The sequence below is a fragment of the Zeugodacus cucurbitae genome, chromosome 6 (genome assembly GCF_028554725.1).
Source record: "Zeugodacus cucurbitae isolate PBARC_wt_2022May chromosome 6, idZeuCucr1.2, whole genome shotgun sequence".
Classification (NCBI taxonomy): Eukaryota; Metazoa; Arthropoda; class Insecta; order Diptera; family Tephritidae; genus Zeugodacus; species Zeugodacus cucurbitae.
Window position 1 is genome coordinate 38,270,823 of NC_071671.1, and position 14,181 is coordinate 38,285,003.

At 36.2% G+C, this 14,181-nt stretch overlaps 2 protein-coding genes across 6 annotated transcripts in view; both read left to right on the top strand.

Moving 5' to 3' along the window:
• The window catches only part of LOC105217501 (putative transcription factor SOX-15), a 34,089-nt gene extending 27,648 nt beyond the window's left edge, over positions 1 to 6,441 (top strand). For both annotated transcript variants that reach the window (XM_029043609.2, XM_054234258.1), the window contains one exon: positions 3,409 to 6,441. In XM_029043609.2, the coding sequence (XP_028899442.1) occupies positions 3,409 to 5,051 (1,643 nt within the window). In that variant the 3' untranslated portion in view covers positions 5,052 to 6,441. The remainder of the gene's footprint in view (positions 1 to 3,408) is intronic.
• Positions 6,442 to 8,654: 2,213 nt separating this feature from the next.
• Positions 8,655 to 12,249, top strand: LOC105217499 (vesicular inhibitory amino acid transporter). 4 transcript variants are annotated; one of them, XM_011192533.3, is made up of 4 exons: positions 8,655 to 8,809; positions 9,420 to 9,557; positions 9,852 to 10,008; positions 10,324 to 12,249. In XM_011192533.3, exons 2-4 carry the CDS (start codon positions 9,521 to 9,523, stop codon positions 11,618 to 11,620), a joined length of 1,491 nt encoding a protein of 496 aa, XP_011190835.1. In that variant the 5' UTR covers positions 8,655 to 8,809; positions 9,420 to 9,520; the 3' UTR covers positions 11,621 to 12,249. The 4 variants fall into 4 exon arrangements, with proteins under 4 accessions (XP_011190835.1, XP_011190834.1, XP_011190836.1 ...); XM_011192532.3 differs by having other exon boundaries at positions 9,011 to 9,557; positions 10,324 to 12,246; XM_011192534.3 differs by having other exon boundaries at positions 8,667 to 8,832.
• The last annotated feature ends 1,932 nt before the right edge of the window (positions 12,250 to 14,181 follow it).

The following is a 14,181-nucleotide window of genomic DNA, read 5'->3' on the forward strand; positions in this document are numbered from 1 at the left end:
GAGCAAGTGCTGGACAGTCACTAGCATTTGTTCTATCGCTATATCCTTCTGGCCCTCAGTAAACACAAGAGGTCATAGGAACTCTTCGCCATCAATAAGGTCAATTTTTCCCTTGACGTAGGTGTTCGAATTGGCAATTCGGGATTCACGCGGTAAAACTACAAAATTTACCTAGTGCCAGCTGCAGAAGCTGCTTGGAGGAGGATGAAGCTGATGAATGCATCCTATCAGCTCTTCGCCGCCGCATTTCCATCGGCCCCCGACGACTTGTTGTTCTTCAAGCGGGTAATTGCTATTCTAATTTCTTCACGGTCGGGCAATGGAACATCTGTTCCATCGTCGTCGCTAGGGGAATCGGTTTCGCCATCTCCTAGTGTTGTACTTTCACTGCCATTCAGCAGGCTGGAGAGTGTTCCGTCCACAAACTCAGTATAGTCTGGTCATCAACAACTAGATCACCTCTGGGAGTCCTACAGGAGTGTGCTCAGGTCTTGAAACCTTCAGTTCGCCGGATCTTTTCGTAAAATTTTTTCGAGCATTACCACTGTCGGCCAGTTTTTCAAGCTTTTCATACTCACGTATTTCGCTCTCTTTTTTTTCTGCTTCCCTCTTCAGCTCTCGATATCTTTCCCATTCCGCTCGTGTTGCTGTCGATCGCAACATTGCGAGGTAGGCAGTCTGTTTTCTCTCAACTGCGAGACGACAATCCTCATCATAACAGTTGTTTTTTTGACATTACCGAAAGCCAATGGTTTCGGTGGCAGCTGTACGTAAGGAGTTTGATATGCCGTTCCACATTTCCCTTATACCGAGATGCTGATGAGTGCTCTCAGAGAGCAGGAGTGCAAGTCGAGTAGAAAATCGTTCGGCTGTCGGTTGTGATTGCAGCTTCTTGATGTCGAACCTTTCTTGTGTTTGTTGACGTTTGCGCTTTTCTACACAGAGTCGGGTGCGTATCTTAGCTGCTACAAGTTAGGGGTCCGAGTCGATGTTGGGACCACGAAGCGTACGCACATCAAAAACACTGGATACATGTCGTCCATCTATCACAACATGATCGATCTGATCATTGGTTATTCGGTTTTATGAGGTGGGTCCCAAACCTTACGCACAACCGCATAAGCGGGATTCGCCTTTAGCTCGCCTCCAAACGGATGTCTGTTGGCTACCAAGAGGATACTTGGGCTACGACCGGAAGTCGTGAGCTGCTTGAGCCACATGCAAAAGAATCGTTCCTGGCCAAGTGAATGATAGTCAGAAACTTTCCTCACTTACGTGAACTTCTACATATGACTCCATCTTAATGTCTTACCATTAGGGAAATATCAATGCATTTGGTCTAACCTTCATGAGATACCAATGTACATATATAAATTCCTCTCCCGTTGGACATTTAGTTCGTGAGATATATAATTTACTTTTATATAAAACAAGTAATGAATCCGATTACTAAAACTGTTTTTACAAAAAAGTTTACTTTTTGTCTTTCGCATAGGGAACTCTTGAAAGGATCTATTTGTAATTACTTCCATTGTCTAAAGGAAACTTATTAAGATACATAGATAGGATACATACTTTTAATCAAGTATCCGTTATTTCTATTCCAGCATATTTGATTTTTCGAACGATTTTTTATTATTAAATCTTAGTTTTTGAAATTTTCGTTTTTGTAATTAAGTACTTCAGATCTCGACACCTATTAACACTCGTACCTTTCTGGTCAAGCCTCTTGCCAGTTGGTTGAGAAGAAGGAAGAAGTAGGGTTTAATATTAATAAATTTCTCTGAATTCAGGATAATTATTTAAACATTGTACGATATTACGATGGATGCATAGAGTATACTAGTGATCGGACCACGCTTTGCTGTAGTGATGAGCGATATTGCTATTTTTAAATCACTGTAATTTTTGATTGCTATTGCGATCACAACAAAAAAACGAATTTATGAGAATATGTACTCCACACTTTTTTTTAATGTTTTACATTTTTACATTTATGTATTTTTACAATATCAAAAATTTACCCGCTTTTGTAATTGCTATTAACTAATAAAACAAGTAGGGAAGGGCTAAGTTCGAGTGTAACCGAACATTTTATACTCTCGCAATTTATTTATTTAACTTAATTAATATTATATAATACACAATTTGACTTACATATTCGTCATATATATTGTATAAAGTCCATTGAAAGTTGGAAACCCTAATATTAGGTTAGAAGCACCGAGGTCCTCATGTTCGATATATGGGGCCTTGAAAACCTATGGTCCGATTTCGGCGATTTTTAGAAATGGGCTGCCACACTATAATTATACTGTATGTATTTGTGTAAAGTTTTGCACCGATATCTTCACTAGTGCTTACTTTATATATTGTAAAGTAAACTATTCAGATCATCTTCTAAGTTCTGGTATATAGGAAGTAGGCGTGGTTGTGAAGCGATTTTGCTTATTTTCACAACATACCATTGGGATGTAAGGAAACTATTACAAACAAGTCGAGTAGTTCCTGAGATATGGTTTTTGACCCATAAGTGGGCGACGCCACGCCCATTTTCCATTTTGTAAAAAATCTGAGTGCAACTTCCTTCTGCTATTTATTCTGTAAAATTAAGTATTTCTGATGTTTTTCGTTAGTCAGTTAACGCACTTTTAGTAATTTTCAACCTAACCGTTGTATGGGAGGTGGGCGTGGTTATTATCCGATTTCAACTATTTTCATAGTGTGTGGTGGGGTACGTAAGAAAACCAACTGCAGAAAGTTTGGTTTATATAGCTTTATTGGTTTGCGAAATATATACAAAAAACATATTTGGGGCTGGGCAAACCTCTCACGGTCCCAAGGAACATGTGTACCAAGTTTCATCAAGATATCTCAATTATTACTCAAGTTATCCTTTACACGGACGGACGGACGGACAGACAGACATTCGGATTTTGACTCGTCTCGTCCCCCTGATCATTTTTATATATATAATCCTATATCTAACTCGTTTAGTTTTATGACTTACAAACACCCGTTATGTGAACAAAACAATAATACTCTCTTAGCAACATTTGTTGCGAGAGTATAAAAATTGATCGCAGTTATATGCGATTTTTAGCCTTCTCATAGTGGCAAGGGTTAAGTGTGTCAATTTATATATCATATATATCAAGTTATCGCGTGACCAAGTGGACGACTGAACAGACTGATGGACATTGCGACTAAAATTTTAAATATAAACTATCCTATCTTTTATGTTTAATCAAACTGCAGACGTGTGCAAAATTTCATTAAAAACGGTTCAGTAGTTTAGGCGCCAATCCCGGACAAACAACGTGACATGGAATTTTTATATATATAGATATTATTTTATTGTTTAAAAATCAGTTATTTGTTATAATTATAGAGTTAATGTATTTCTAGGTAAAAAATGGCGTTCCCTCACTCCACAAGACCGAAGGCCTTACGTAGAAGAAGCGGAACGTCTACGAGTGATACACATGACCGAATATCCCAACTACAAATATCGTCCACGTCGGAAGAAGCAATCGAAAGTTCGAGCTGTACAACCAACCACAAAAGAACATAATAGCTCGTCCAATCAAGGTGCCACTGCCAATAAACCAAATATTGGCGCACAGAAAACGTCTAATTCACCAGCAATGAACCAATCCTTTAACCAATTGGTCGAAGAGAATTCCACAACACGCTTCCAGACACATCCGACAAATTGCTCGAATCAAACTATTTACGAGCAAACATTGCGCTCCAACTATTCGCCATCTACCACCGTCGATTGTTGTAGTAATTCCGACACAATTGAGCACATGGACGCCATCAATTGTCCACCGTCCATATGTACTAACGAATCCCAAGCAACAAATCTGCAAAAATCAAACGCGAAGGGTGGTAGTCATCTGGTTGGCAACAAAACAACAAAACCAAATCGGAATCAATCGTCAAATGCCCAAAATTCCGACAAAGATGTAGTGAAATTGCCGAGATACGGCAAAATGGAGCCTAAAGTTCAACAGAGCTCTTTCGTATCGTATCCACTGACGTCCACACCAAAAGCCGTCATTACCAAACGAGGCATGTATGTAACGTGCAACAGTAGCGGATTACTGAATCATGGTTACTCAGTAAAAGGTACATTTTATCCACCAGTTTCTGGATCCGACAACCCATCGATACGCAATACCCACTCGGGGCAACCGTTATCGAATTGCGATGTTGTTACTGCATTTACCACCTCCACAGAAGGTACACTTAGCACTAATTGTGCGCCGAGCTATCAGTCCCTTTACTCACAGGATTCGAGTATCTCCACTGCAAGTACGCTCCATCAAACAATTGCCAACACAGCAGACAGCTTCGCAACGCTGCCCAGCTCCTATGCGCCGAGCATGCATTTCGATGAGTTCGCAAGGTACTCGGGTGTCGTAGAAAATGATTTCACTCATGCAATCTGCGACAATGGGCTGGAACAGGGCAAAACTGATGGCGAAATGAAGTTCGCTAAATATCCAGATACGAATCATAATTACGACGACTTTGAAGCCTACAACAATTCATTGGTCATCCCTGCTGCCGCTTCTAACTACTATACTCAGTTGCCTTACACGCTAGCCGCCTCAAGTGCATGTAATCCGCCGACGTCATTAGCATTCCCCCTCCAGTTGGCATTACCTTTACAGCAGCCAACCACTTCGGTATACACTCCACATCACCACCATCACCACTCTCATCATCCGCATCACCCGCCGCAAGTGCACAGCCAACAGCTGCAGAATGGTTACCCTTCTTATAACCACTTTATCACCACCACAAACACCACTGGAGCCGTTCTCCCCACCAGCACACCATTAATGTCGATCAGTGCACAGAACAGTGTCATCGGCGCCATGGCCACACCCATGCAACAGTCACCAATTGCACCGTATACACGAAATGCTCCAGGAAGTGCTGCGACCATTGCAAATGCCGACAGGATATTCGACGCACGAAAAGACGACGAGATTAGTAACATACTGGCTGGAGTGAGGAAGACCTGCTACAGCAATTGACAGAACCCTAACACCTCGTGGCGAATTTCGAATATTATTTGTGTGGGAAAACTTTGTTGAATCTATGTGCATATTTTGAATAAATTTTGTTGAGAGACCTGCCTTGCCGGTTATGCCATATCCGTCAGTTTTAAATTTTCACTTTGGAATATAGCCATAACCATAACCATAGCCACATTTCACTAGTAAGAGATCTAAGCACCCTTATATCGTTATCTAACCAGCAGAAAGGGCGGAATAGAATGGTAATGCTCAATTGAATAATGTTTGTGTCCAAATACTTCAAAATTTGCGTTACAATGTGTTGAATTATGTTGAAATTGTTTATACTAATTTGTGGTATAAGTAAATGTTTTCGACGAGGTAAATATAATTTTTTCCATAATTTCAGTAGAGCAATATTAACACAAAACAATAATTTACTTTATAAGTATCTTTCTTTTTAACCAAGTACATTACACACTTTTTAGGGGGTTACAAGCATTTCTGATAGCACTCAAGCTTGTCCAATTGGTGATTTTAGGGCGTTAGTTGGACCACTCCAAACCATAACCATTTACCCGGAATTTTAAAAAGACAATATTGGGTATTATATATATGGAAAAAGCAAAAATTAATGACCAACTAATTGACAAAGTCATAGTAAATATCATTACGAAGAATAGGTAACGGTATAGTACGGTTAACTGCGAAACACATTTGAAGATATAAAAAAACGAATTGTGTAAAGAGTTTCTTGACACTAACAAAATTGAATGATATATATATATATATTTTTTTTTTTTATTGTTCTTTGTTTTTGCATGGCTTTTGCACTGTTGTATCAATTATCTTTAAATGTTGTATGTAACCATCATTGATAAAATATCAAATGTTAAACTCAAGTAAATAGTAATAAATTTTGCTGCGCAAAGTTAAAAAAGTGTATTTATTTTCAATGTGTAAACTCATTCTTGACAAAAAGTATTTAGCAAAATACACTTGGCTATAGAAATTTTAATATTATTTAACTTCAAAACTTGCGAACTAGCGTGGATACAATTTTGACTTTTTTTAAAGTACTTTTTTTACAAGAGAATTTTATGTTTTATTCCGCCCGAACGTAGCCCTTCCTACAACTTGAACATACATAGATATGTTGGTTATGTGGTTATATCAATTTCCGGCCAGAAGAGTTATTTCTTTCACATGCAGTCACAGGCGACATATTTCTATGGCTACGTGAAGAGCTTTCGTACAACATATTTTAGCTTAATAATTCATAAATGGTTATAAAAGCTTTAGAATAAATATTACAGATACATTTTATTGTATGACATAATAAAAAAGTAAAAGTTTTTTACAACATATACTTGAATTTCATAGGAATTATTAATTCAGTCTAAAATGTTAACTTTTTAAGAAGACAATAAATATTTGTGCATATACATATGCATATATGTTATCTCGTAAAGCATGATGTTTTTATTGAGGATTAACTTATTATCTAAGCAAGTTTATATAACATAACAAAAAATGGAAAAACAATATTTTCTTATGCAATGGTAGGTATAATAACTAATCAAAGAACTCGGACTACTTCATCAGATACTCGTATGCTGATCTTGGCCCACAAATGAAAGGTACTTCAGCATCGAAATCGGCATCAGCTATATTTGGTCTATTCTTTGTACTTCTTTTGAATGTCACTCAAATCAATATTTTTTACTTTTTTGATTTCTTCAAATCTTATAACATGAACTATCCTGTCCACCTTATAAAACACAGTTTGTTTCATATAGAAATTAATTATTTTGGCATTACATAAATTGAAGGTTTTGCTTAGCACAGTTTTGTTTAACATCTTGTTGAGATTTTGAAGATAGTTGCATAAGGTCACTCTTATAGAAGTCCTCGTTGCTATTGGCAAAAAACTGGAAGTCTGTTTTTAAAAGTTTCTCTGGAGACGAATTTTTCACCAACAACATCATTCGTCTAAGACAGGAACAGGTAATAATCATTTGATGTCTGATCTGGATTATAAGGTGGATACAAAAGAACCTTCAATTGAGTCGCTAACAATATTTGTGGCCTGTTGTTGTTCTGATAGAACACAACTCTTCTCCTATTGACTGACCGCTTCAGTGCAACTACTTCCTTCAAACGGCCCCATTGTTGACAGTTTGGCAGTACAGATGCGAATAAAGGAATCGGGAATCGGTCGGACCCTAAAATATGGTATAATTAACTAATTAAGTTAGTTAAAATAATTCGTTAGTATTTTACCTAACTTAATTAACTGAAGTCGACGTTGCATGGAAATGTTGATCTATTTTTTTAATAATTAATAATATCAGATCCTAAAACAGTTGATAATTTTCTAAAGAAGTTACATGGATTTCACAAAAAATAAGTTTTATATGAAATCGATAGTTTAAATTTCATAACATCTTGGGCATATTGTCCAAAATTCAAGTCGATCCGAGTAATAGTTATAGAGATCTGTACAGTCTGAAGAAGTTGCGCGCTACTGTAGGCTATATTATAACTCAAAACTTTAAACGCGTTTTTTATGAATGAAACTTTAGACAGCTATTCGAGATACAATTTACAAGGGCTTGTACGAAGTATTAGAAACAAACATTGCTTTTTAAAACCTTCTAGAGTTGTGTTACTTATTTTATGAAGATCTAAGAATTAAAGAAACTAGGCAGGGATCATATCAGGTGTTAATAATACTATTATTTCAAGCAATTTACATGAAATAATACGAAAACAATTTCATTTTAACAATTGGTGAGTATTAAATGTAAGAGGATAGAATTCATGCTTACCGGGCTTGTATAGACTTTGACACAAAAAATGCAATAAGCACGTTATAATGTCATGGACGGAAATTTAGGAGTGTGGAGATAAGAAAATAATAAAATTATTTTGTATTACGCACAATATCCATTTTTAACTTCATTATGTAATCATTATATAATTTATTTTTATGCCTAAATAATTAAGACATAATGCAGAGACGTTTAAATAGTCTACTTGTGCATTTTTGTTTAAAAGTAGGAGTTTTTCAATATTTTAATCTAAGACCTCTTTTATTATATTTCAAGAGTTAATATAATATCGATAATAAATTAATGAAGGTAACATTAATCTTTATATCGAACATGTTGCCATAAAATGCTATCATAAATGCTAGCATAATATTACTTGAGAGCATAATTTCTTTTTACAACATACATATACATATTTGTCTTATTTATATATGTACATTTATATCTATTTCTATTATTTCATTTCAAAAGTGTAACAGACCAATGTTGCCACTTGAAAAAAGGTCGCTATATGCAGACAGATTTTGTACTTCCAAGGACAATGTATGCAGTAAAGAACACTCACGTTGATGTCAGTGACTTAAAGTAGTGAGCAGCATCTCGATGGCTCACGTCAATTGAAAATTGCTTCAAATTTTCTAATTCCATTCGTTTATGAAAGTCAGCGGATTGCTTCATCAAACCATTTGTGACAGCAAAATGACCACGATGCCAACAGCATCCACATGAGATGTCAAATCCTACCAAATACATACAATTTTTGGCGCATGCGCAAATTCCGTTTTACTACTCGTACATGAGATAAGCCATCAATTCGGTTTGGATCCTACTACAGTTAGTTACCGTAATAAGATTTGTGTTATATAAATTCGTAGTGGTTTTATTTTCATTTTATTCGACAATAAATGCTGTTAATTTCATTAACGTGATAGAGCACTGCAAGTAAATACGCTGTTGTAGAACAAGTAATAATACAACAAGTAAAACATAAAACAACATACTCGCACTACATGCTACATATTACAAATTCTGGTCCACAGCATATAAGCTTATTTCATTGGAAACATATACATATACTCGTATTTACATGTATGTATTTGCTTTAATTATCGCTTATCGTTTCGTCTCGTTTTTTTCGCGAAGATGAAGTAAAGAACGCATTTGTGCATCCATGTGTCCGTATTCGAGATGAGCATTGAAGTTGGTTACATAAAACTATTGGCAACTCGGAATCATTACGCCCAAAGTTTATGTGCTAAAAGTAGCCTCCGGAAATCTACATAAATGAGTTCTTATTAAGTCAGTGAACGGAAAGAGAAAAATCAAAATTATCTGTCTGTCACGCAAAATCGATAAGCTTGAGCACATCAATTCGGATAGTGTAATTGTGTTTTGACATTTCCATAATCGCCACCGTCACCTTCACCATCAGCAGCACACGTCGTCATCTCACTGTCACAACATCAATTTGCCAAAATGTCATTCATTAATAAATTAAAGTCCACACCATTGCCGCCAATTAAAAACATTATAAATGTTGCCGTGCAAACAGCTCGTCAGCACATTCCCGAGAAGAAGGACTACGAGCAACCAGGAAGCAACACAACAGGAGCAGCAACGGCACAGCAAAATTTTAATTCACATCCACGAGGAATGTTTAATGGAGGGGCTGGCGAGGGCCACTACCAAGGTAATTGGGAAAGACTGCGTAGTCTTATAATTATGCCTGAACCGATCTTGAGCTTCAACAGGCATTTTTTGCAAATTTCTGATTTTTCGTATATTTTTTTCGCTTTCATTTCTGTGTCATCTAAGTTTTTCTTGGTTACTTTTTTCAACCAAGAGAGTTTAAACAAAATTGGTCAAATGTTTTCTTAACGTTTTGAAGATAACATCCCATTTACATATGTATGTATGTAATTAATTTACAGTTTTTATATCATCATTTTTCTCATTAATAATTCAAATTTTAATCTTTTTCCAGCGCAAATCGCTGAAAGGCCCACGGAATTGAATCCCTTTCGCAATCCAAATGAATGGACAGATGCCAACAATGGAGAATACAAGAATGAAGAATATCAGAACACTTCATTTACTGCTAATGAATATGACGGACGATATCAGCAAACTGATGGATTCAGGTAAATTTAATGTCATATACTGGTCATCGGAAATTCATGCCATGTTCGCACCTCGATTTTCAATATTTTAAAACTCCCACACACATTTTGCAGATTATAAGAGTTTGATAGTCTATCAATATTATCAAAATTCTCTATTTTCTCACACTCGATACAATTAAATAAATATTAGTAAACCTTCCAGTAGTTAATATCTATACCCTACACTTCAGTTGTTTTTGTGCAATGATATAGATTTTATGATTTAAATAATGTTTTTTTTTAACTTATTTGCAATTGAAAGATCTAGTTTTGTATTTTGTTGTTTTTTTACAGACAAGCAAGTGTAGCCTCAGACGGCAGTTCATTTGTGTGCGAAGGTGAAGGTGGCGGTGGCACAAACATCGACGAATTTCAGGCCGCTTGGAATGTGACCAATGCGATTCAAGGAATGTTCATCGTTTCGTTGCCGTTCGCTGTGCTGCATGGCGGTTATTGGGCCATCATAGCAATGGTGGGCATAGCTTACATCTGCTGCTATACGGGCAAAGTGTTGGTGCAGTGCTTGTACGAACCCGACCCGAACACCGGTCAAATGATACGAGTTCGCGACAGCTACGTTGCTATTGCAAAGGTTTGTTTCGGTCCGAAATTGGGTGCTCGCGCCGTTAGCATTGCCCAATTGATTGAGTTGTTAATGACCTGTATTCTGTATGTGGTGGTGTGTGGGGATTTATTGGCAGGCACCTACCCGCAAGGTTCGTTTGATTCACGTTCTTGGATGATGTTCGTGGGAATATTCTTGTTACCAATGGGTTTTCTGAAATCCCTGAAAATGGTATCGACCCTCTCTTTCTGGTGCACCATGTCACACATTGTCATTAATGCCATTATTTTGGGCTATTGCATATTGCAGATTGGAGAGTGGGGTTGGTCCAAGGTACGATGGAGCATTGACATGGAGAACTTTCCGATTTCATTGGGTGTGATTGTCTTCTCATACACATCGCAGATATTTTTGCCCTCATTAGAAGGCAGTATGATCGATCGCTCTAAATTCAACTGGATGTTGGATTGGTCGCATATAGCAGCCGCGATTTTCAAAGCCGGCTTTGGTTATATTTGCTTTCTCACCTTCCAAGATGATACACAACAAGTGATCACAAACAATCTGCACTCACAGGGATTTAAAGGATTGGTGAATTTCTTTTTGGTCATAAAGGCATTACTTAGCTATCCTTTGCCTTACTACGCAGCATGCGAACTGCTCGAACGTAATTTCTTCAGAGGGTCGCCAAAAACGAAATTTCCGACTATATGGCATTTGGATGGGGAACTAAAAGTTTGGGGTCTCGGATTTCGAGTCGGTGTGATAGTGTCAACCATAATGATGGCTATTTTCATACCACATTTTTCAATTCTAATGGGTTTCATTGGTAGCTTCACCGGTACCATGTTGAGCTTCATCTGGCCATGTTATTTCCATTTGAAAATCAAAGGTCATCTTTTGGATCAAAAAGAAGTTGCAAAGGACTACCTCATTATAGCTCTTGGAGTCTTGTTTGGTGTAATAGGCATTTACGATTCCGGTAATGCCCTGATTAACGCCTTTGAACTGGGACTTCCATTTTAAAAGGTCATCCTTGCAACTGGGCACAAATGCTAGAGCTCCGGGGTAGGTCAATGAATAAATAACACTGATAAGTAGAAATTGAAATGCCAAAACGAAAGAAACAATGAAAATTTCATTTTCTTTCTGCGTTCCATATACATAAGTACTATTTGCTACAATTCATATGAAGTGTATTTGGGGAAATTTATATTGGATACTTAAGGAAATTTAATTAATTAAATGTATGGTATACTTAAACTAAAAGTCAAAGTGACAATTTGAACATAATCAAATGTAAACTATGTCTTCCAAAATAATATAATGAAATAACACATTCATTAACATTATATAAACATGCATATATACTCATATGTATATATGTAAATATACAATGTAAGGTAACACACAAAGATTGAAAGAAAAAATGTCTTCCAAAACGATTTAACTATAAATATATAGATATACATATTCGTACAATAAATAAAAAGGATTTGTAGAGAAATAATCGAATGCACACACCTGTATGTATGTATGTGTGCATAGTTTAAAGTTAAAGTTGAAACTTGTCTTCCATGATAACTATATCACATTATATAGATAGATCTTATATACATACATGTACATGTATTGAATTGTATGGATAATTTTTTAATGTTCAAATACATTAAAAATATAGCCTTAATGACGTTGTTTTCTTGCACGGTGGCATGTATAATATATGTAGTATATGTAACTGTTGGTATATACATATATATGGTAGAGTATCTTTCGCTCATTTACTAATATTATTATCTGAAGAGCTTGGTAACATTTTGAGATGTTATAAGAAAAGAAGTGGTTCCGACGGAGCACCAGCTGAAATGTTGTTTAAATAGGCTTGTGTTAACAGACACGTCTGAAAAGAATCTTGAATAATCCCATAAATAAGTTTTATGCGCAGATATTTGTAAAAGTCTATGTCCTGGATGTTTTTATACTCTCGCAACAAAGTTGCTTTGAGAGAAAGTTGGTAAATGGGCGAAATCGGACCATTGTCACGCCCCCAAAATGGCGAAAACCGAAAACCAATCAATTTTTATAACTAAGCCATAAATAAAGTTATAAAAGTAAAATTTGGCACAAGGGATCGTACTAGGAACTCAAATTGGTATACAAAATTTTAAATGGGTGTGACACCGCCCACTTATGAGTCAAAAACCATATCTCCGAAACTTCTCGACCAAATTTGGTTTGTGATATCTTCCTTGCATCCCAATGATATGTTATGAAAATAGTCCAAATCGATTCACAATCACGCCTAATACAAGAGCTTTGAAGACAACCTGAATCATTTAATGAACATATCAGAACATAATTTTGCATAAATAATGCATTTATAGTGTGGCATCGTTCTTCTAAAAATCGTCGAAATCGGACCATAAGTTTTATAAGCCCAAATATATAAAACATGAGGACCTCAGTGCTTATCTTTTTTTTACCGAAAATATAGGTAAGTCTCTCAGATATTTTGAAGAAATTCTGTTGTTGTTGTTATAGACTTTTCTGGTATTATATGTATGTACGAAGGCTGCTATATATATTTCTGGCCTAATAATGAAAATAGGAATATTTATTTTCGAAATATTCTCCATCAAGATTTATACACTTTTGCATGCGCTCTAACCAATTTTCGAAGCACTTTTTTTGAGCCTTTTTTGAGCGATTGTCAAATTGTGCGGGATCCAACGAGAACAAACCTTTTTTACGGCCAGGAGTTCATGCAATATCGAATGTATGCTGGTGGGAGAAATGCATAGGCATGCCTCTATCTGAAGGTATGTTACATGACGGTCTTGCATTATCAGTTCACGTACGGTATCGATGTTTTCTGGCACAACGGTTTTCTGTGTTTTCTGTGTCTTCTTTTTTCTTACTTCTTCATACAGCTTCATTTATTTGTATACGTATTGAAATTGTTGCAACCTTTTCACAGGCTTTCAAATCTAAAATTTGTATTTTTTCGTTTAAACCTAATTTAGAATTTATTAAATTCTATTAACAGCAATGGATTTGTGACGTATGGAATTTGGATTTTATTGCAAAAAAGTATACAATTAAAATAAAAAATCCGAGTAAAAAAAGTAAAACCGTGTAAAAATGGTAACTCGGAAGTGTACAAAAACACCGTGTAAGAAAAAATCGTGTAAAAAAGAGATCAACTGTATACTACTATTATAAAGAGGAAAGATTTGTATGTATGTTTGTACTGAATACACTCAAAAACTACTGTGCCGATTTCAAAAACTGTTTCACCATTGGAAAGCTACATTCACACCGAGTGACATAGGCTATATTTATTTCTGGAATGTGAACTTTCTGGAAATATGGGAACTATTGGGTGAGGGTATCAAAAAGACTCCGTGATGGAGAATCTGAAAATCGTTTTGCAACTCATTCTCTTCGCATCGCAATCGCGTGCCACAGAGTCGAATACGGAGCGTGTGTAGCGGCTTGAAGAACAAAATATTAGAAATATACAAGCTCGTACTAGGGCGTCGAAATCTGAGCGTTCCCAACGCCTTCATAAGCAGAAAAAAGAAAAC